General features: G+C 35.4%; 1 protein-coding gene across 24 annotated transcripts in view; it reads right to left on the bottom strand.

Moving 5' to 3' along the window:
* RBFOX2 (RNA binding fox-1 homolog 2) overlaps window positions 1-23,809 on the bottom strand; it is a 223,841-nt gene that overhangs the window by 35,437 nt on the left and 164,595 nt on the right. For all 24 annotated transcript variants that reach the window (XR_015743894.1, XR_003373619.2, XR_015743892.1 and 21 more), the window contains 2 exons: window positions 9,059-9,205; window positions 2,263-2,316 (listed from right to left, as the gene is read on the bottom strand). Coding sequence is in view for 20 of the 24 variants with exons in the window: in XM_087934844.1 (XP_087790970.1) it covers window positions 2,263-2,316; window positions 9,059-9,205 (201 nt within the window). In the remaining 4 variants the exon portion in view is untranslated. The remainder of the gene's footprint in view (window positions 1-2,262; window positions 2,317-9,058; window positions 9,206-23,809) is intronic.

The following is a 23,809-nucleotide window of genomic DNA, read 5'->3' as shown; positions in this document are numbered from 1 at the left end:
AAACACAAAAATGCCATAAACACAAACGCTCTTTGGGAATCCTGCTTATACTATTCACCGTGTTTAAAACAGTCTCATTTGAATCTTTGAATCGCTGTGAATTTGACAGGCAAATGTTTGAAATTCTACCACCAAATAGAAAAGACTTGATCAATGCCTTTATGAGCTAAATATTTACTAGATAAAAGAAAAGGGGCAAAGAGGTATCATTTAATCTTAACAGGTTTTGTTTTAGCTGAAAACCAGAAGTTTGGTTTATTTACTTGCAGTTCAATAGTTAGAATATTATGATTTATGGAAGATTCCAAACACAAGGACTGAATGACCTTATGGTTTATTATGGCTTAGCAATGAACAAGCAGCACGCTACGCAGATCATATACACTGGCTCCCCTAACAGTAACTATAAATAATGAATTAATGAACAAGACTGTCCATGGTTTGCTTAGTATCGGGAAAATACATGTTTTGTTTTAGCTTTCTAACTCCTTTTGATCCGACATCTCTTGTAAACATGCTAAGCAAGTCATAGACAGGGGTTTATATAATTTGGTATACATCCTTACTTACCAGAGAAGTTAGTGAATGTGATCTCAGAAGCATGCACTAGTCTGCTGCTAATCCTTCACTAAGAATGAAACATGAAGCAGCCTAGTATTTCTGAGTGTGTATTAAAATAAGGACAGATGTATACACCATAAAACTGTAGATGTATATGAGCACAACAAAAATAGTTTTTTTCAGTATGCTGGCTGGGAAATTCTAAGAGTTGAAGTCCACATGGTTTAAAGCAGCCAAGATTGAAAAACACTGATCTCAACAGTACAGAGAATAGAATGTTTTTCAGAGATTAAATTACAGCAGATTATGTCCATTCTCTGAAAAACAATAAATATAAGATCCTGAACTTGTTAATGCTTGCATGGTTCAAATAGCCAGCCTATGGCACTCTAATCAGTCTCCTGTTCATCCAAAAACGTTTTACAGCCACTTCCAAGAGCCTAGGTTTACTGAAGTGTAAGTGTAGTGGCCAAACATAATACAATTTTCACTTCATTATTCAAATATATACCGTGGATATATGAGTAATAGAAAGCATGTGGTTCAGTACAATTTGCAGCTCTTCACAAATTAAAATAATTATGTGCTGCATCCATTTTACCCTACATCTTTATAAACTAAGCTATGAGATAAATTAGTTCCAATACTAAATGCATATGTTATATGTATTGCATTATGTACAAGTAGTAAATATTACCTCTTTTCTGGTTTTCAGATAATACATAGGAAATCTGATATGCTAACAACATAATCTTGTATATAAACATCCCTATGGACCTACTCTGTGTAGATTATGAATCTCAAAGACAGGATATACAGATATAATCCTAGCTATGCCTTATCACTATGATGTGATGGAGTGAGGGTGTGGGACAGATGTTTATTTTTAATAAAAAGTGGAAAACTTAGCATTGATTAAGTCAAGCATAGTAGAGACATGCACTGTGCAAGCTTCCCCCACAGAGCTCTGCCAATGCGCCTTGCTCCTGACCTGAAACACTCCCTGCTATTCCAGTGCTGGACCTACTGGGCAGAGAGAGAATCACATCAATTCTTCAGTGAGGGGACATTGGTTTCATGATGAGAACCGGTTAGGACAAGCAACATTTAAAATTGCTACACTTAGGACTATAAGGTTTGCCATTGGAACTCCAGAAAGTTAATTCTAAAAAAAAAACCTCACGTCATTCTGAACAGCTTGTATTTTGAATAACTTACACCTTTCTAAAAAGCTGCAAGTTTTTGCAGGCATTGTAAGAGGATGGGCCAACATCCTTGCACTACTGGAGAATTATTGCAACATCAGGTGGGCATTTCATTTTTCTTCCACACAAGATAACTCTTATCCTATATATAAAATACTTCTAAAAAATTTTATACCATTTCTTTCTCAAACATTTTAAATTAACAAAAATTAGTACAAAAACTGACTCTTGTAGCTTCAGTGACTCTTTTTATGCTCAGAGGTTTGGATAAATCTGATTATTTCAAAGGGAAAATTATGAAATTATTCTTGAAGATACTAATAGATTATACACAACACCTATAATTATATGGAATGGCAACTCTAGGTAACCCAATGCCTAATTCCTTTTCTGTCTATATGGAATATCTAGGAAGGAAGCTGCTTTATCTTGAAAACTGTTGTAGACTGGTAAGGGAGAGAAATAGGTAGAAGGTAGATAAAGAAACAAAACTTACCTTAGACCCACGTTCATTGAAGATTATCTCTACATCAAGGATTTTACCAAATTGCTATAAAAAAAAGATTTGGGTTCATTAATTCAGCATCCTTTATCTTTCATGGCTGAGAAAGAAATGCATAGTTGAAAATATTTTAAAATGAATTCCGACTTAATATTTTTATGTATTTGTTGAATTTTCCCTGGTTGTCAGGTTTATAAGCCTTACAATCTGTGATACATTTTATGTAAAATACAAAATAACAAAAGTAAAATCCTTAGTGTTCTCTGAGTTTGATTATTTGTTTGCAGAGGTTTCATTAATCAATTAGATAACATCATATATATTCTCTTCATATGGTATGAATAAAGGTGTGTCCCAGGATAATGTTGCAGAATCCAATCTGGGCTGGTCATCGGGATCAGAAGTTTTGTCTTCTGAGCTTTTGGACTCGTGCTGGAGCCCATCTTCAGGGAACTTCTGCCTCTTCATATATTGTCTTCTATTGATGTAACAAAAGACTATTCGCAATTGCAATAAGGAATGGTGGCTGGTTTATAAATATATTGTTCTATAATTCTCATATTTTTAAACTGGGTGGAGTGTTCCAGCCAGCATCTCCTCCATGCCATCCCTATATACACAGTTTTAACATACTATCTATCTTCCACAGCCACTTGGTATTCTCATATTCAGCCTTCTTCAGGCTCTTCTCCTGGATTTCATATACCTCTTCAACCTTTTCTAAATTATTGTTATTCTGGAAACTGTAAAGTTTCTGCAAGTCTACTGATTTTTCTTTTTTCATGGTAGTCAAATCTGATTACATAACTAAAGCTATATATAGTGATATACACACAGAGAGAGAGAGAGGGAGGAGAGAGAGAGAGAGAGAGAGAGAGAGAGAGAGAGAGAGAGAGAGAGAGAGAGAGAGAAAATATGATTATGAAAAAGCTATTTTTAAGTAGGAGGTCAAGTACCTAAGTGTAATTTCTACTATTGTCTTTTTCCAGCCATTTGGTTCTACTCCCCACTTCAAAGTTTGGGATCTATCATAGGGCCATCCTTCCACCACTCCCTTCCCACAAGGTATTTTTATCTGCATTTACAAACTCTGAATCCACTCAGACTAGTTGCTGTTTTGCTAAATAAACAACAATCAGAAAACAAAGTTACATTGATTTGAATAATCTATGACCAAGAAGTTCCTTTAGGGAAAGGGATCTTTCTGATTTTAATTACATGTGCTCAACCAAGTACTGTGAAATACACACATCAGCCTTCCACTTTTAAATGACTTAAAACTACATGATCCAAAACATTACTTTTTCTTACATATATTACCCATTCTATAAGACCATTTACTGAACTCTTTTATTTTACCTGTCTCTATCAAATGGGGCTTTAAAAACAAGGTTTTTTAATAGAAGTTCGGTTTTAGAACTGGAGGTATTCTCTGGAGGTAGCTATATTGCATAGTTATTTTATTTCCCAAAGCTTTTCCATCTTAAAATCTTTAATACTTCTTAAATTATTTGCATTATTTTATTTAGGTTCAAATACAAGCATACTTTTACTCTTACAATAATCTTTTAAACAGATTAGCCCGACAACAAGTGGCTCAAGCTATTTAGTGAACTAAGAAATACTGCTTTGGGTTTAGTGGTTAGAATCTCCTTTGCCTGATTTCATGTTGGTGGTTTTATTTCTTAACTTCATGCTTTAAAAGATTTGTAAACAAATGCCCCCCAATCCCTATCATTATTCTGGAATGCATATTAGTACTGTAAATAAAAATTTAGAAATAAGTTATTTAATCACTGCCATATAGCAGGGAATTCCTTAGCATGTTCCCATAGAGATAACAACAAAGTATTTACATGTTATGATAGCCATCCCTGCAATCAGAAGCTCTTTCCTTTAACTGTACCATTTTTCTAACTGTACCAACTGTACCAATGTACTTCACTGTCAAACTCCAAACACTGTACTTTCCATGAAATCATTGTATGATGCTATACATCATAGATGTTTTAAACCACCAAGATTATTTTCACTGAGGATATCAAATAAGGCATGATTATTGTTGCTATGATGATTATAGTCAGGTGTTTTGGACTGGATTTGGCATTTATGTCCACCTATCAAGTCCTTCCCAAGAACAAAGAGTTGATAGATGTTATTTTATAATATTGTATTAAACCTAATATTAAAGATATCTTTGCAAGTTGAACAAGGTAAAAACATTAAAACAATTTACAAAAATACCAAAAGTACAGTTGGCAAGGATGACAAAAAACTAGACAGGAATACAAAAATTGAAACCTATACAATTCAAAGGATGAAAGACTGGTAAGGTATGTCTTATGATTAACATAGTGTGCAGAATAATAAATTATTGTATACTGTATACTTTCAGATTCTAAAAATAAGATAACTCATTTTTTTAAATAAAATGAAGCATTTATTCAGTGTGTTGATAAAGGCTCCTAAATCCAATTTTTTAGCTTATCTATCAATATGTTTAGACATGCCTTCACCAACTTGGTATCTATCTTCTGTAATACCAACCATATTTATTATTACTATTTTTCACTTGTATTTCATTTTGTACAGTAGTCATACAGCAACAAGGAAGCTGCTTTCAATGTGATTCATCCAAAGGAAAGCTTTCTTGTTCAAAACAAAATGCTAATATGTATTTGAGTAAATACTTTATCCAAATATTATAGTGTCAAACTGAAATTACTCTGTACAAAAAATTCTGTAGTGGCAGGAATTAAGGACTGAATTATTGATTGCTTCTTTGTTCTACCCTTTAGGTTATTTTAAGCCTTAAAATGGCTTATGGTCTTGCATGAATACCCCCAAAATAAAGCCTTTCTGGCAGCAAGTAGTTCTTCAAGTGATTTCAGAAGCAGAAAACCAAAACAACTTGTTAACTACTAAAGGGCAAAAACTAAACCATGTATATTACAGATGCTGCTGACTGACTTATGCTGCTGCATGAAATATTTATATAATATTCTCTCTGTTCTTCACAGAAGAGCCTTTATTTTATACCTGCAGGTTCATTGTCTTGCTCTCACAGCGCTTCTGGAAAGAAGTTATAGAAAACTTGCCTTTTAGGACTGAATTTATCCCTGCATAGAATCAACACATGTTCTGTGGTTGAACAGAGCACCATATATGGTGTTCTGAATTATCATCACTATTACTTGAAAAACATTCCAACTGTACCACAGAAGAGAATAGCTACAACCACACTCAAGCTCAAAATTTCTGTTGCTAAGCAAGACTGTTGTTAAGTGAGTTTTTCCCTATTTTACTACTTTCTTTCTTGTTGTTAAGTGAAATACTGTGCAGTTGTTAAGATAGTAACATGAGTAACATAAGATAGTAATATGAGCCTCAGTGGTGCAGTGGTTAGAGTGTAGTACTGCAAGCTACTCCTACTGCAATTTGGCAGATCGTATCCCACCTGGCTCAAGGGTGACTCTGCCTTCCATCCTTCCGAGGTGGGTAAAATGAGGACCCAAATTGTTGGGGGCAACATGCTGACTCTGTAAACCACTTAGAGAGGGCTGTAAAGCACTATAAAGCATATATAAGTCTAAGTGCTATTGCTATGATTGTTATGTGAATATAGCTTCTCCATTGACTTTGCTTATCAGAAAGTTGCAAAAAGTGATGATATGACCCTGGGACAGTGCAACCATCATAAATACATAGCAATTGCCAAGTGTCCATATTTTGATCGCATGGCCATGGGGTTGCTGTTATGATCATATAAAAAACAGTTATAAGTCACTTTTTCCAGTGCTGTTTTACCTTCAAATGGTCACTAAATGAATGGCTGTAAGTCAAGGACTATCTTGTATTATCAGCTAATAGATTAGCTGATAACTCTTTAGAAAAATTTTTAAAATATCAGCAAAATACTATTTAGTCATGATCACTGTAAGGAAACTCTGGATACAATTATGTTGTGAAAAGTTCCATATCATTTTAACATTTTAATTTATTACACTGTTGTTATCTGATTTTACACAAGCATTTAGTCAATGGCTACAAACCAAATCGGATACTTTGAAAATAAGCTGCAATATGCAAACATCTACTATTCTATATCCCTGATGGTCTAAACAAGAGGGAATGGGATTGATCAGGATCCTTGTTATAGATCTGGCTGAAAGTGGTAGCTGCAGATATATCCCAGAAGTGCCAGATTGTAAAGTTCTAGTCCATGGGGCAGAAGAGAGGAGCATGTCATGGGACTACAAAAACACAGCAGTTAAATATATTACTTTTCTATTATTCTTGGCAGGGGCAAAACACAATATTTTCCAGTCAATGTCTCCTCAACATTAGTGGGTTACAAACAATACACACCCAAATATAAAATTATATGGACTAAAACCAGATTGCTAAGTCATTGTGCTTTGTTTATTAAATTCAGTAGCAAGACAGATTTTTGCTCTGACTCAACTGAGAGGAGTTTCATCAAATCTGTGTGTCATTTTCTTTAATGCTTATGAAATATGGTTACTCACTCTGGAGTCACTAAATAATGCTCCAGGATCAGGAATAAATTTTCGCATCTTATTTTCTTCTATTTTTAAATGAGAGGCAGTGTGGTACACCAATGGATGTTGGACTAGGACTGGCAAAATCCAGGTTCACATAATTATACACTCAGAAAGCTGGTGAATAATTTACTATACAGGACTGTTGCGAAGATAACAAAATGTGCCAGAGGGAAATAGGACAACCATGGAAACTGTATGAATTTCATCTGGGGAATGGTAGAATAGCAATGCAATTAACAAAATAAAATTATCAAAGATAAATAAAAAGTAACTACAATTTGATAATTTTATTTTGTGCCTGTCATAGCTGCTAACATCTCTCTTTTGCCAAGAACCTTTATTTAGATTTATTTAAAAGCTATGAAAATCCAAGTATGAGAAATAACTCAAAGAAATATTTTTCACACAGATTTTAAAGCGCTTGCTATTTCTCAGAAATCATTCTATTCACTTTGGCCAATGATCAAAGGCAGTTTAAAACACAGCTGAAACATGCTTAAACTGTAAATCCAGCCCTGTCTGATGGAAAAATAAAATACACTGGCACTCTATTTAGTAGCTTTAAGAACATCTTAAAGACCAACACAATTTTCAGAAAATAAATAAGAGGTAGTCCTTGACTTACGACCACAACTGAGCCCAAAATTTATATTGCAAAGTGAGAAATTTGCCCCATTTTACGACTTTTCACTTGTCACATTTGTTAAGTGAATCACTGCAGTTGTTAAATTATTAACGGTTGTTAAGTGAATCTGGCTTCCCCATTGACTTTAGTGGTCAGAAAGTCGCAACAGGGTATCACATGACCCCAGGACACTGCAACTGTCACAAATGTGAGCCAGTTGTCAAACATCTGAATATAAATCATGTGACCACAGGAATGCTGCAATGGTCATAAATGTAAAAAATGGTCATAACTCACTTTTTTGGTGCCATTGTAACTTTGAATGGTGACTAAATGAACTGTTGTAAGTCGAGGATTACCTATACCATTAAGGCAGGGGTGTCAAACTCAAGCCCGCCAGCTGCCATGGAAATAGCAAAGGATGAGCCCGTAGTGCCTCTGTCAGCAAACATGGTCCAGGGCCACGAAGGGCCCCTGAGCTCTGTTTTCGCTGACAGAGGGCTAGCAGAACAAATTAAAACAAAAGGATAAAAGTTTCCCCTTTTGCATTTGAGCATTCAAGAAGGGACAGAAAAGGAGAAAGAGAAAGACAAAGAAAAAGAAGGAAAGATGGGAAGAGAGTAAGGAAGTAAAAATAAGGAAAGAAGGGAAGAAGAAAGGAGAATGAAGAAGAAAGGAGAATGAAGAGGGAAGGAAAATGAAGAGAAGGAAGGAAGGAAGGAAGGAAGGAAGGAAGGAAGGAAGGAAGGAAGGAAGGAAGGAAGGAAGGGGAAGGGGAAGGGAAGAAAGGAAGGAAGGAAGGAAGGAAGGAAGGGAAGAAAGGAAGGAAGGAAGGAAGGAAGGAAGGTAGGTTATAATGAGAGTGAGTCAGGGTCTGAAGGAAGTCCTGCCTTAGCACTTGGTCACCGCAGGTGCCCCCGACATGAGTGATATCAAGATGGCTACACCCACCTGGACAAACCCACCCCAGCCCAAGGTCAAACACAACCCTGATGCGACCCTCAATGAAATCGAGTTAGACACCCCTGCATTAAGGGATAATTAATTCCCTTTCACAAATTAACATCTAGATCCAGAGTTTGGAGATGAATGAAATGCGTACCAGGCAACCTTTATTCATTGATGGAACACAACTAGTGTGGGAAAATATCTGCAGTCCTGAGAAAACCATCCAGAAGCATTGGACACAGGACGGCATGTATTAACTCTCTTTATTTGGAGCTTTGGAAGTTTGGTCTAGTGCAGGGGTGTCAAACTCGATCACATTGCGGGCCATATCGTGACATATTAGGATTGTTTTTGCCTTTGCAGGGCCAGGGTGGGCGTGGCCTGTGCAGGCCGTATCCAGGCCGCATGTTTGACATTCCTGGTCTAGTGGTTAAGGCCTTAGCTATGAAAGTCAGCTGGGTGACTTTGGGCCAGTCACACACACTCTCTCAGCTCAACCCACCTGATAGGTTTGCTGTTATGGGGGAGAATAGGAGGAGGCAGGTGTGTTGGGTAAGTTTACCACCTTGAGATTTGTAAAACTAATAAAGTGGGATATCAATCAATTAATCAATCAATATTAGATTTCAAGCTGTGAATACTGCTAACATACCCCAAACATCTGCCGGAGGTCAGGATCCCGAAAACGGAAGGGAATGTTGGACACATGAAGCCGCTTTGGGGTAGACTTGCTCTCAGCATTCTCACTGCTTTGCGTCTGCGACTGCTGGCCATCTGTCTGTGCCCCTCCTTCTGTCTGCTGCAATTTTTTGAAAAAGAAAAAGTTAATTAAAAAAATCAGCTATGATTCATTCATTAATCAATTCATGCTTTACACATTTAAAATACCTACATCAATTTAGCAACTGAGTAATTTTTCATAAAAGCAGTTCAAATAAACAGCAACCTTTTGTTGATATGAAAGATGGAGAAAACAAATAGTAATAAAATTTCCATAAGGCAGTATCTTGGACTCTCAATGCATTTCATTTAAATTAGTAAATTAAACTCAACACTTTTATTTCTTGAAGTAATATATTCAGTTTCTACCAGTTCAAATAATTTGGCTATTGTGAAAGTTAACCTTGTCCTGATTGCTTAAATTTAAAAGCCTATTGGCATGCTTTCATTATCTTTTAGCTTTTAACATTCCAGTGCTAAAAGTTTTCAATGTTAATAGTTATTACACAGCATTTTAGTGTATTTTAAATATTTCACTGGCCTTAACTTGCTGCACTACTTCAAAATCACCTTATATAGTGTAGGCCATTTTGTAAATTAATAATGAGGCTAAAGCTAAGATAATTTGGTCTGCCTACATCTATGATAGTAATGAGATCCTGTCACTATTTCATAAATAACTTCTGCCATCACGTACAATGTTGTTGTTGTTGTTCGTAGCAAAGTCATGTCCGACCCATTGCAACCCCTGGACAATGTTCCTCCAGGCCTTCCTGTCCTCTACCATCCCCCGGAGTCAATTTAAGCTCATGCCAACTGCTTCAGTTACTCCATCCAGCCACCTCATTCTCTGTCATCCCCAATGTACAATTATAACCACATATAATTAAATATCTCTTTAACCCAATGCTGTCATACACAAGTGCTGCATTGCAATTTTCTGGACTGGGAAGTAGTCTGTGAAATCACACCAAATATATCCATTCATCCCCCATTACTTCCAATATATGATTCCCGAAAACAACTGTTAATGTCATCATCTTAAAATCTACTTGAGTCTTCCCATTATTCCCCCACCTACACAACCCAGGAAGCAGAAGGGTGGTGGAAATCAACCTAATTATAGATCTGTATTTCAGCAGGAAAAATGCTACCATACTATATTTGGAATTGGGGTGCCACTACATTTGGAATTGGGGTGTCAGAGTCCAACAAGCAAACAAGATCAAGCACCAAACCAAATATAGTAGACTTCAAGGACTTGAGTTAACTTCACTGGGGACAAGCCTATCATTTCACAGTGCAAGCTGGTATCCTAACTTTGCTTCTCCTCTCTATTATCAATATATCAATCAGAAAAAAAGAAATCAACAAGATGCATCGCCTCCTGACCTTCTCAATTTGTTGTTGCTTCACCAAAATGAGAACCCCCACCCAATCCATAAAGAGACTGTTAGAAGCAGTCAACTGTCAGTAACATCAACTCATTAGTCTACCGTCTTAATCACAAATGATGGTTCTAATGAAATTTACATTAATCATTGTGAGAGCTCTGTTAGCAGAAGAGTTTAACAATGACTCAAATAATGTTATTGTGTTTTAGTTCCTTATTCATTTATTGATTTGTATTCATTTATTGATTTGTATTCGGCCTTTATTATTTTGCAAATAACTCAAGGTGGTGAATGAATGAATTTATTTATTTATTTATTTATTTATTTATTTATTGAATTTATATTGCCGCCTATTCGCACATGGCAACTCAAGGTGGCTTACAGAATATAAAACCCCATATAAAAAAAAATAAAACTAATAAAAGAAGTCATATAATAAATTAATATACTAAAATCACCCACCACCACACCCATACCCCACCCTGGCGACAGCACCTCACACGAGCCATTTAATATCCAACATACCTTCCTTCCTCCTCCTCCTCCTCCTATTTCCCCAGAACAACAATCCTATCAGGTGGGCTTGGCTGAGAAAGAGTGACTGGCCTAAAGTCACCCAGGTGACTTTCATGGCTAAGGCAGGACTTAAAACTCATGGTCTCCTGCTTTCTAGCCTAGTACTTAACCACTAGATTGGCTCTCAAGATACTTGTGTACATACATCTTGCCTAAACATATTTACACATTATTCTTTTACACAAGTGTCTTGCTGAAAGAAAATATATTTCCTTGTCTGATGCCATAAAGACAGCAGTCCTAAAAATAAAAAAGCACAACAAAGAATGTTCTTTCTGCGCCAACTCAGAAAGCTTAAAACTGCCCAAGGAGCTGCTGATACAGTTCTACAGAGGAATTATTGAGTCTATCATCTGCACCCCTATAACTGTCTGGTTTGGTTCTGCAACCCAACAGGACAGACACAGACTTCAGAGGACTGCAGAAAAAACAATTAGTACCCACCTGCCTTCAATTGAGGACCTGTATACTGCATGAGTCAAAAAGAGGGCTGTGAAAATATTTACAGAACCCTCATATCCCGGACATAAACTGTTTCAACTCCTTCCCTCAAAACGATGCTATAGAGCACTGCACACCAGAACAACTAGACACAAAGACAGTTTTTCCCTGAAAGCCATCACTCTGCTAAACAAATAATTCCCTATTACAAAGTCTGCACTACTATTACTGTTAATCTTCTCATCACTCCTTATCACCCATCCCCTCCCACGTGTGATTGTAGGACTGTAGCTCTGTCGCTTGTATCTTTACGATTTAGATTGACTGTTTTCCTAGTATGATTTGATTGCTTATTGTACCCTATGTCTATTATTAAGTGTTGTATGTTATGATTCTTGACTCTTGGCGAATGTATCTTTTCTTTTATGTACACTGAAAGCATTTGCATCAAGACAAATTCCTTGTGTGTCCAATCACACTTGGCCAATAAAGAATTCTATTCTATTCTATTCTAAAAAGAAAAACCCTCCAAAACCTAAAGAGGCTCGTTTAGGAAGGCAGGTCTAAAGAGCTAAGAGACCAAAAGCTTAATTTAATCACTATTTCAATAATTTCTAAATTTATGCAAATTCTGTTATGACCCAGAAATCAACAGTATTAAAAAAATCTAGTTTTGGTAAAATCTGAAAAATATGCCCAGTTAGAACTAGATCAGTCTTCGATGTAGTTATAACAAAGGAAAGCACAATGAAATGATTCCTCCTTCTAATTTTCTAGTATTAATTCAAGAATGTTGTAGTTCAGCAATTCCAATTAGTTTACATGATTAACTGTTTTTAGTTAAATGTATTTTAAATAATTAATATTGAATGTTTGAAAAAGAGCTGTACTTTTAAAGAGGACTTAAACCAGGGAGAACAGAATTCAAAGTCACTGCTGTGTATGCAAATCTAAGGTTTATCAGTAGCTTTCAGTCTACCTATATCACAACATTGCTAGAATAATTTCCCCTCCCCCCCCAAAAAGTGAAGAGGATTGTTATATATAATCTGCTATCTCAAGAAAGGGAAAAAATACAAAATGAAAAAATTATTTTTGGAGTCAATTTCTATTTTAATACCTATTCAACTGAAATAACCTGACACAGCAACGTATTTTTATTTCTTCTAACAGTTAAGAATTCTCTTCATTGAAACAGCAAACTGATGTTTTTTTCCTTTGATTTAGTTTAAGGACACTGAATACAAGGGACTAAGAAAATATCTAAGAGGGAGAAAAAAATGGCTTCTCCAGACACTGCAATCAGCACCAGACTCTTTTCTCCTACTTTCTCTCTTCTAGACATGACCTTGGACTTGTCCATGAGCCTTTCAGAACTCACAAAAACCCTTCAGCAGCAACATTCATAAGGCAGTGTGCTGAGTGCAGCAAGAATGGCTTTTGGCTTTGCTTCAATCAAGCAATGAATGTAACACTAACTCTGTCTTACCATCTGTAGCCACGCAATGCAAAACAAGACACCAAACAGCTGGGATAAACTAATTCCATTCAACCAAGAATCAATTTCAATCAGCCTCAAATACAAAACACGTAAAAGTTTCCTGACAAAGGTACATCTGATCACATCACAAAGATACTATTTACAGCTGCTTTCCACTTCCCTCCTCATAACACTGACAAAATTATCTCCAAACAAATGAGCACTGCATCCTAAAGGGAAAATCAATGAGGCTGGCTTGTGATTAAATGACATCATATTGCTTGGCAGTTTTATTTTTATAATTCTGTCAAAGCCCTCTATTCTCCAGGGTAAAATTATCCACCGGGAAGGACAGAATACATGATATCTCATCCATCATTTGGGCAGATAATAACTAGAAAATAGTTTCTCCAAACAACCCCATGGATGTTATTTAACTTTTATAGTCCAAGAGTCCCTCTCTCCTCAAAATGCTTTTTTTCACACTCTGTAGCATGGCTAATGCAAATTTCCAAATGGGGAGCTTTTTGCAACAGATGGTAAAATTGGCAAGCTGATACAGCCTTCCAGATGGCTTTGGACATTCTGCCCATCATCCTCATTCTTGGTCACAAATGGAGCAGACAGAGGGAGGGAACAGGGAAAATGTAAAAACTGGTGGTGTTCAGGATAAGAGGTCTCCCTAAGGTAATACAAATAATTGCCAGGGATGTGTCTGCCCCTCTTGACCTCTTCCACAGGCATCTTTATGGTGCCAGGCAGATCTTCATTCAATAGCTACTCCTCAAAATCAATGCATCTTGTGCATGACTGCTATCTTGTTGTAATTCTCTTGTTTTTACTGATGTATAAGGATTAATAATTACTGAAATTGCTTTTGGGTTTTTAGTTATGTGAGACACTTTCTGAGTGAAATGACAGATTTTTTTTCTAAAATAAAGGCAGTGAATTTGACTTTCTAGGTATTGCCTGTTTCATCTAACTGCTTAGCTGGCTTCATGATTGAAAAAGAGTTATTATTACTAGCCAAAAGTGTCATCCACCTTGTTGAGGGTAATATTTCACAGAAATTTAAAACCAGCTCAGAAAGAACAGACCTTTATTGGTTGTAACCAATGAAAAATAAAGCCACAAATAAATTGTAGAATCTGAAATCTAAGAGATGTTTGAGTAAATTTGAGGACCAAATTCTTGGGGGCATTATGCTGACTTTGTAAACAGCTTAGAGAGGGCTGTAAAGCAGTATAAACCGGTATATAAGTCTAAGGGCTATTGCTATTGCTAAATGGTTCTTCATATGGTTGAGAGAACAGCTTTACTGTAAGGACACTCTTACTGGAAAGGGCAAGAATAGGACCTTCCTGAAATTATCTTCACTGTAAATTTGAATATGAGTAAACATGTATCTTTCAGGATGTTTGTATATATTCTGTTTCATGTAGTCTGTCAAATAGTATATAAATCTGCAATAAAATGACATTTTTTCCTTGAAATGGTAACCTCCCAGGATTGTTTTGTTTTTTTGTGTGGAGGGGGGGTGTGTTCAGTAAAGTACTGGAAATAAAATTTGGAAAAGCAGTTAAGACATGCCTCCTTACTGAAATCTAAGCAACAAGAGCTCTTCCCAAGGCAAAAGTTATGCCTACCATGTATGCTTCATTTCTTAAAGGTTATCAGCTATATTAAAATTAGTGGATCAAGTAATAATGTAACTATCAGTGCACTAATATGCAAGGTCCCTGTAAACTTTGCAAAGTCCCTGTAATATTTGAGACAACATTTAAGTGACATCATAAAAATATGAGGAAAGGTGTCAAAAAAATTGGAGAGAGAATGAATGTATTTTCTCCTTTCCCCTTTCCTGTTCCATTTTTCTTTTTAATTAGAGGGGAAAAATTAAAATAAAGAAAACTGATATTAACATCTAAGTGTACATAATATGGAAGATCACATATAGTTCTACGTCAAGAAGTCTCTTTCCAATACAAAATTCTGGCTTTTATATATCTGCTGTTTTGATTTTTATAATCTTCCTACACAGAAAATATATCGACATTCTACAGACTCCATAATATACAAATATGAAAGGAAAGAGTAAGGTTGAAAGAAGCAAAATAAATATACTGTGAATCCCTTATAACATATCACTATATATCACCAATTACATTTTGCATATTAAGTCTGCTCCCTGTATAATTCATCATAATTTCCTCATATAATTCAACACAAACAGTATTCATTAGGCCTGGGATATTATTGCACTGGCAAAGAGAAATAATGTGACCAGAAAATCTATCTCTCCTTGAAAGTATACCAACCAAAACAAAAACATTGGGGTTTTCTTTGGTTCATGATTTTTTTTTTTGTACTAAAGGAATATCTTGTACTAAGTTAGGGAAAAAAAGCATAAAGAGACTGTGGGCCAGATGAAAGGAGGGAAGAAATGGGCTTAGAATAGTTCAGCTACTAACATTCTTAATTGTATCCCATCCCCCAAATGATATTTGAGGGGAGAATTTTGATTTTTTTTTCTCTCTCCAGGATCCAGCCCATTTTTAACTGCCAGCTTCTCCTATCACATTTGGCCCCATTCCTTTCTGTATTCAAAGTGTTATCCTGCTAACAGACAAAAAGAGCCCCAAGGTTTTTCATATAATTCATTTCCAATAATGGATTGAGAATAAATAATGAAAACCCATATACAAAATTTTATTTTCAGGCTAACTTTGTTCTCAGAAGATAAATTAACAGACCAACTGATGGATACTGAATATAGCTGGCTCAAACAAAGATGACATATCTGGATCAGGTGTCTTCATGACATCTATGCAATTCATAATCCTAACAAACCAGTAAGAGAATATTACAACCACGGCCAGATCTTATCCTCCTGAGATCTTCTATGTTAAATTACAGAAATATATATGTAAATGAGCTTTACTGAAAAAATTTTAGTCACAGACAGATCAGAGTGGAAAGTTTATTAAAATTTATTAATTCATGTAATAGATAACCATTGAGAATAGAAAAAATTTCCATAACTAATCTTGAATTTCTAGCATCAGAGCAACAGCTCAATTCAGATAAAATACAACTTCAAATTAGGCTGGAGAGCAGGGATTCTGTCCCCTCTGGCTTATTATGATAACTGGAAAGGAATCAAATATGTACAGTAAAAATCAGGTTTGCCTGCAAGGATTGAGGTGGATTATTGTTAGAACTGAAGCTGTTTAGGCAAGAACTGGCAGCTCTCAGCTAGACACTATGTAAACACTGGATAGACATTTCCCAATTTCAAATCAAGGAAGAGAACACCCAAATTTCCACTGGCTAGGAATGTGCACTGTGTCTGAAACCATTTACCAAATTCTTCTGGCTTGACCCAATTTGGCAGAACTGAAACCTGGAGCATTTTGCTTACTTGTTCTGGACATCAGCTAAAACAATATCCAAAAGATTTTAGAGAACAATTATGACAAGCCCAATGCTCATCAACCCTTATGGTTCGTGTGCTGGACTTGACTCTAATTTTGATGTACAGACAAGATATGCTTATACAACAGATGGAATCTGTAAATAAAAGTAAGAAACAAGTTGGGCTCCAAATTTTTGATTTGATTCTTTAAACTTAATTGTTCAATATTCTTGTAATGGTCTGGAGATTTATTGAATAAACTATTTACTTGTTTAGTAAAATTAGTGAGAATTTTTAAAATAAATATGTGCAATTTGCATAATGTAGTTAATTGCAACAGATGAATTTACTTACTCCCTAGTACCAAATTTTGTTTTGTTTATAGAAATTGTGATTACATTACAACTGTAACTGTATTGTAATTTTCTGAATATCTTACCTAGAATTCAGAATCCACAACTATCTTTTTCAATTATTCAGGTATCATTCCATTTAAGATGTACCTGGAACTTTCTCAACCACATGAAGAATATCAGAAACTTTCTGAATTACAACTGGCACATGGGGTAATAAAGCTAAGTTCTATTTGTATGTGAATGAACAGTTCTATCTTGACTAATTCTGATACAAAATAAGTAGTTTAATATGTTTGGTTTTCTATACATGAACCTCCAAAATAATTACAGTGAAAAAACAATTTTGCAAAAAAAATTAAGACACATTACAGATCAAGAGATCTTTGTTGTATACATTAAAGAGGGTTAGAACATCAGATTTGGTTTAGTCCAAGATTCCAACCAACAGAGGTTGTACAAGCTTTTGTTTTCATTACTGGTGAAAACAAACATTACATTTCAAACTACACATTACATTTCAATAAACTGGTGATATAGTGGTGGAGAATGTGACCAATATTTTAAAGGATTTTTTGGGATTCCCAAAAGTTTCCCCCACAGGCTTATTTTAGCAGCAAACATACACTCCAGTAATGATGTATGCTTATAATGAAAGAAATGAAAGATATTTAATAGTTATTAAATAGTGGGATTAAATGTGACAGCTATGGCCAAAATAAGATGCTTTGCTGATAATATTAAGGATGGAACTTGCATTTCAGCAAACATTAAGTGTTACCATATTCAGCTCTCTGCCAAACATATTTTTCTATACCAAATTAACTACTACTGGGGGGGAAACAGAAATTATATAGGCACAGTGACTGTTACTAGGATACCACAAACACTTTTAGCAGTCCTAGTTCTTCAGGGCTATAGCTTAGCTTCATAGATAATCACAGAAACTACTGGACAATTCATCTGATTTTCTAAATCTGTGTTGAGATGCCCAAGTTTAAATGGGCATTGTTGTGCCACAAAACCCCAAGTTAAATTTTAAACCAAGAACATTCTTTCTTACAATGATTTTTGGGATATTTAAACTTATTCCCAGGATTTGGAAAAAGCATTGCTGATTGCTGAAACAAGTTATTTTCTTTTCATGCTTTTTCAACTTTACAAAGGAAATCAGGTTGTAATAATTCAAAATTTATTCTACCAATGTGTAACTTTCTGCATATTCTTAAAGAAATCTAAAACTAAGCATAACATATTAAAAAAAGAGAATGTTGAGAAGGCATTACATTTTAAAACCTCAACCCTATATCAAGGCTTGGGAGGATGAACTGAGAAAACCACATTAATTTCTGCTTTGCTTCTAGTGAATAAAATTTAAATTTGCATATAAACTATCTTTTTGGAGGAACATATGGATTTAACTCTTAATCCATGCAAGATTCAAGTCATTGTAAGTTATGAGATTCATCACATATCTCCCTTACTCTCCTTATCTTTCTACTGAAATAACTCATATTTGGCTTTTTATAAGAGTACTTGCTAGTATAAGCTGCAATTGCCAAAAAAACTTATAAAGCTTATTATGAATATATTCATATTGTTTGCCCAAAATACTCTGAAGACGAGTAAGGATGCAACATGAGTTGGTACACTTGTTCTTCAACTTAGCAATAAAATTGTTAAATGGCAAACTTGCCTTTTTCAAACGGCATATGGCTGGAAGAGTTTTGCTTATCCAACTTTCTCTTCTGTTGTTTCTAAGTGTGGGAACATGCTAACATATAATGGTCCTAGCAATATTCTTTCTCCAGTCTTGATTTAGTACTTAAGAAAAATGTTGGTAGGTTATAAGGTAATATTTATCATTCACAAATATCATATTGGATTTTTCTGTCTTTACTTTTCTTGCATAGCCATAGGTAGGTGAAGAGAGAAAGGTACAGAATAATTATAGATACGTAAAGGATTTGGTCCATGAATTGTTCCATTCACAAAATAGTTTTGGTGGTCAATTCCTGAACCAAAACGCTTGTGATTCAGATGTTTTTGTCAATGCATTGAATCAGATAGGGATAGAGGTGGTGTAGTGGTTAGAATGCAGTATTGCAGGCTCTGCCCATAGCCAGAAGTTTAATCCTGACCAGCTCAAGTTTGATTCAGCCTTCAATTCTTCCAAGATACGTAGAATGAGGACCTAAATTGTTGGAGGCAAGATGCTGACACTATAAACCACTTATAGAGTGCTGTAAAGCATTATGAGGTGATATATAACTCTAAGTGCTATTGCTATTTTGTTCCACTCAATTGTGGCTTGGGGAAAAGGAGCCACAAGGACTGGCTGTTAATGGAAGACAAGACAAGGGAAAGTGAGGGCACTGGGGAAATAGTGGAACATTATCTAATGTGTCATTGGCAATGGAAACAGCAGGAGCTAGGAAGGAAGGAAGATGATCTTACTCTTTGCAGCAAAGAATAAGAAAATTATAGAAACATAGCTTGAAGAGCTCATTTAGACCACCAAGTCCACCAACTCAATTCATAGTATCCAAATTAAAGCCTTCATGACAAATGACTGTCAGATCCTGCTTTAATGCATGAAGGGAAAGAAGGGAAGCCTTTAATTAACTGGCTTCTGGAGTGCTCTTAGTGTTTTATTCTGGTCTATGGTTGTGATAAATATTTGACTGAATTTGCTTCTTTTTTTTCTTTTTTTTGTAAATTTTATTTGAGTTTTCACAAAAAGAAAAGAAATACAAGTAAAACATCTTTTTTGAAAGCAGCATAATCCCAGGTTACATTTCTTCGTACAGACACAAATTCAGGTTCATGCTCATTTTTATATTCTATTCCATATCTTATTACTATTTTACGTTTTCTACATAGCTTCTCCCCTCTTTTAATTTTCTCAATTTTATTTTATTTATTTCATCTCAATTCAAATCATTATATTTATATTTTTTGTCTGTCCTGTTTCAATTGTCTATTATCTTTTCTCATTGAACAAAATTTCTCCTGTAGTTACTGATCGGAGTATGACGCCTTTATATCTTTCCCCTAAAATTATAACACTCAATATAATACATAACTTCCGTTCGGATTCTGCTTGGTACATTCTTAAACTACACACTGTATTCTTGAAAAAAGAAAAAAATTATAAATGTATAATATAATTAAAACAACATTCCATTCCAATTCAATTCTATCATTAATATTAATATTCATTAAAATCTTAACATTTTTCACGTTACTTTTCAATTAAATATCATACTTCTATGGGAACAATTATAAACTTTCCATAGTTAATTCCCCCTCCCTCTTCACTTATATTTTATAAAACATTGACTAATTAAACTGTTCCCGTTCCTTCTTAATTCAATTTTCTCATTTATTTTATTTCATTTATTTTATTCACAAACATTTCACTAAATTACACTATTTTATCTCTCATTTTAATCATATGTTGTTTCCAATTTTCTAACATTATTTCTATTACAAATATAACAATACAATCTTATATACCTTTACAGAGTCCCTTTTTCAGTTAGATTTTCACCCATTATCTCTAAATAGGTCCTGTTTCTCTATATCTTGCTCCGGACCTTTGTAGCTTCTTTTCCTTTCTTTCTTCCCTCTCTTCTTCTCTCTCCCCTTTTTACCCCTTTGTCTCTCTACCTCTATTTCCCTCTTCTGTATTCCCCTTTTCTGTTGCTTTCCAGAATTATACTTATTTTTCAAATTATTTTTCTTTTCTTTGGTTGTTTTTTTAAGTCTTAAATTCTCCATTCTCTTTCCCCCCTTTCCTTTTTCTTCCCCACATAGAGTTACTTGTTCATTAAAGACGGCTTCTTCTTTGTCCCAGTCTTCTTGTTTTGCAGTCTTGTTGTTTCTCATAGTTCCAGATCTTCATTTCTAAGAATTGAAAAACGAAGCCAAAAGAGCCCTTCCCTTCTTGTGCATCTTCTTTATATTTTTTAAGTTCCATTTTCAATTCATCCAGAAGTGATGCCATTGTAAAAATTTTAAACAACCACCCAATTGGTTTTAGTCATTCAAATATAATAACCAAAAGTCCAAAAGTCACCAAGCAATCCAAATACACACAAACTGTTGCTTTTTACACTTTCTTCTTTTTCACTTTCTCTTCCTGAGGTTACTATTTAGTTGCAAAGTTTCAGTTAAAATGTATCTTTTAGAAGTCTTATTGAAATTTTACTTTAAATTCTTTTGAAGTCCAGACAGTCTCCTCCCTCTTCCAGATCTTGCCCTTATTCTTTTTCTCTCCCTTCCTGCTTATAGAAGAAAAAAATTTTAATATCCAGAAATCTTTATTGTCCCTTTGGCATTTAGTTATATTTTCAGCTTAATTACCTATTGATGCCAAAGCGGATTTTTCCGATTTCTTATTTTGGTCTCTTAGTTGTCAATGTAAGGAAGGAGAGAGAAGAAAAAAAAGGCAAACCTTTCCCTTTTCACTTTCTTTCACTGCTTCCGACTCTTCTTTGGGAGCAATTTTATTTTTTGTAAAATTTAAATTCCAGGGTACCTTAGTTTTACTTTTTCAACTTAACCCGGTCAGCCAAAACTTTCACTTCTTATCTTCCTCCTGCGCGTTCTTTTCCGGTTGAGTTCTTCTTTGAGGTGGCCATTTCTGACCACTGCTCCTACCGCCTTTGGGAAAGGGAGTAATGGCCAGCTGAGGAGGAGAGATGCAGCTCTCCTCAACCCTGCTGGCGGTCTCCCCCCTCTTCACCACCTCTACATAATTCTACCTGCGATACAATATATAAGCAAAATTTTGGAACAAATTATCAGCCTGTTTGAGAGAACAGGTAGGGACATATGACCTCAGTTGAGTCCAAAATGCTAAGTGAACTTTGCCCCATTTTATTACCTTTCCTGCCACAGTTGTTAAGTGAAGTACTGCAGTTGTTGATTAGTAACATGGTTAAGTGAATCTGACTTCCCCATTGACTTTGCCGGTTGCAAAAAAAATAATAATCACATAATACTGGGACACTGAAACCATCCTAAATATGAGTGGGTTTTTAAGCATCTGAATTTTGATCACGTCAACTTGTGGATGCTGCAATGGTTATAAGTGTGAAAAATGGTCATAAGATATGTTTTCAGTAACTTCGAACAATTGCTAAATGAATGATTGTAAGCCAAGGACTACTTGTATTTAAGATATGGATGCATTTGTTAGCAGGAGCCAGCAGAGGTTAATCAAAAATAAATCATTTCAAACCAATTCGATTTCCTTTTCTAGGTAGTTTAGTTGACCATGGAAATAAATGAATCCTCCCTTCAGCAAAGCATGAAACCAAGTCTCCTGTAAGATTTTGGTAGACAAGATGGCAAAATATGGTCTGGACCATGTTGTCATTACACGGATATAGAGCGGGCTGAACAACCATATCCAACAAATCTATGTCAGAGGCTCTGTATCAGGCTGGAAGAAAGTGCCAAGGAATGTACCTCAGGGCTTTATTTTTCCAAATTGGACAGCAATACAAGTAAAAAGCATCTGGACGAATCACAAGCTAAACCTGAGCCAACAGTACAATGCAGTTGCAAAATAAAGCAAATGCAGTACTATACCACATCAGCAGAAGTGTAATGTCAAGATGAAGACATGATTGTCCCTATTGTGTATCCATCTGTCTGCACCCAGAATATTATGTATGGTTCTGAGGACAACATTTTAGAAAGAGCACGGAGCAGAGTGGGATACAGTGGTTAAGATATTTGATTATGACTGTGGGGGCAGTTTCAGTCATAAACAGTCACCTTCTTTCAGCCAAATCTACCTCACAAGTTTGCTGTTGCAAAGAAAAGTACACAGGGAGCACTACATATACCACCTTGAGCTTCTCCTAAAAGGTGGGATATACATTTGATAGATAAATAGACAAGATCATGGCTACAGGACAGCAACCAAGTTAACTCCCCACCCCCAAGGCTGTGTGTTTTCTCCACTTCTCTTCTCCCTATATACCAATGACTGCATCTCAAGTGATCCATCTGTTAAAATTCTTCAGATGATACAACAGTGATTGTCTCATTCGAGACAATGACGAATCCTCATACAGAAGAGAGGTTGTACAACTTGCCTCGTGGTGCGACCAGAACAATCTGGAACTGAACACATTCAAAACCGTAGAAATGGTGGTAGACTTTCCCATATTATCACCTCTTACAATACTAGACAACGCAGTATCAACAGTAGACACCTTCAAATTTCTAGGTTCTATCATATGTCAACACCTAAAATGGACATCTATCAAAAACATCATTAAAAAAGCACAACAGAGAATGTTCTTTCTGTACCAACCCAGAAAGCTCAAACTGCCCAAGGAGCTGCTGATCCAGTTCTACAGAGGAATTATTGAGTCTGTTATCTGCACCTCTATTAACTGTCTGGTTTGGTTCTGCAACCCAACAAGACAGACACAGACTTTAGAGGATAATTAGAACTGCAGAAAAAGCAGTTGCTACCTACCTGCCTTCCATTGAAGATCTGTATACTGCACTAGTCAAAAAGAGGACTGTGAAAATATCTACAGACCCCTCGCATCCTGAACATAAACTGTTTCAACTCCTACCCTCAAAACAACTAGACACAAAGACAGTTTTTTCCTGAACGCCATCACTCTGCTAAACAAATAATTCCCTCAACACTGTTCAATTAATTACAAAGTCTGCACTACTATTACTATTAATCTTCTCATCACTCCTTATCACCCATCCCCTCCCACTTCTGACTGTATGACTGTAACTTTGTCACTAGTACCTTTACGATTTAGATTGACTGTTTTCCTAGTATGATTTTATTGCTTATTGTACCCTATGTCTATTATTAAGTGTTGTACCTTATGATTCTTGACTCTTGACAAATGTATCTTTTCTTTTATGTACACTGAAAGTATTTGCATCAAGACAAATTCCTTGTGTGTGTCCAATCACACTTGGCCAATAAACAATTCTATTCTATTCTAAAAAATAAAAAAAATAAAGAAGCTGG

Source organism: Pseudonaja textilis, chromosome 5 (assembly GCF_049901715.1).
Source record: "Pseudonaja textilis isolate UNSWEBS1 chromosome 5, rPseTex1.2, whole genome shotgun sequence".
In the NCBI taxonomy this organism is placed as follows: Eukaryota; Metazoa; Chordata; class Lepidosauria; order Squamata; family Elapidae; genus Pseudonaja; species Pseudonaja textilis.
Note: the sequence above shows the minus strand (reverse complement) of the source record. Positions and strands in the feature narration are given on the sequence as shown.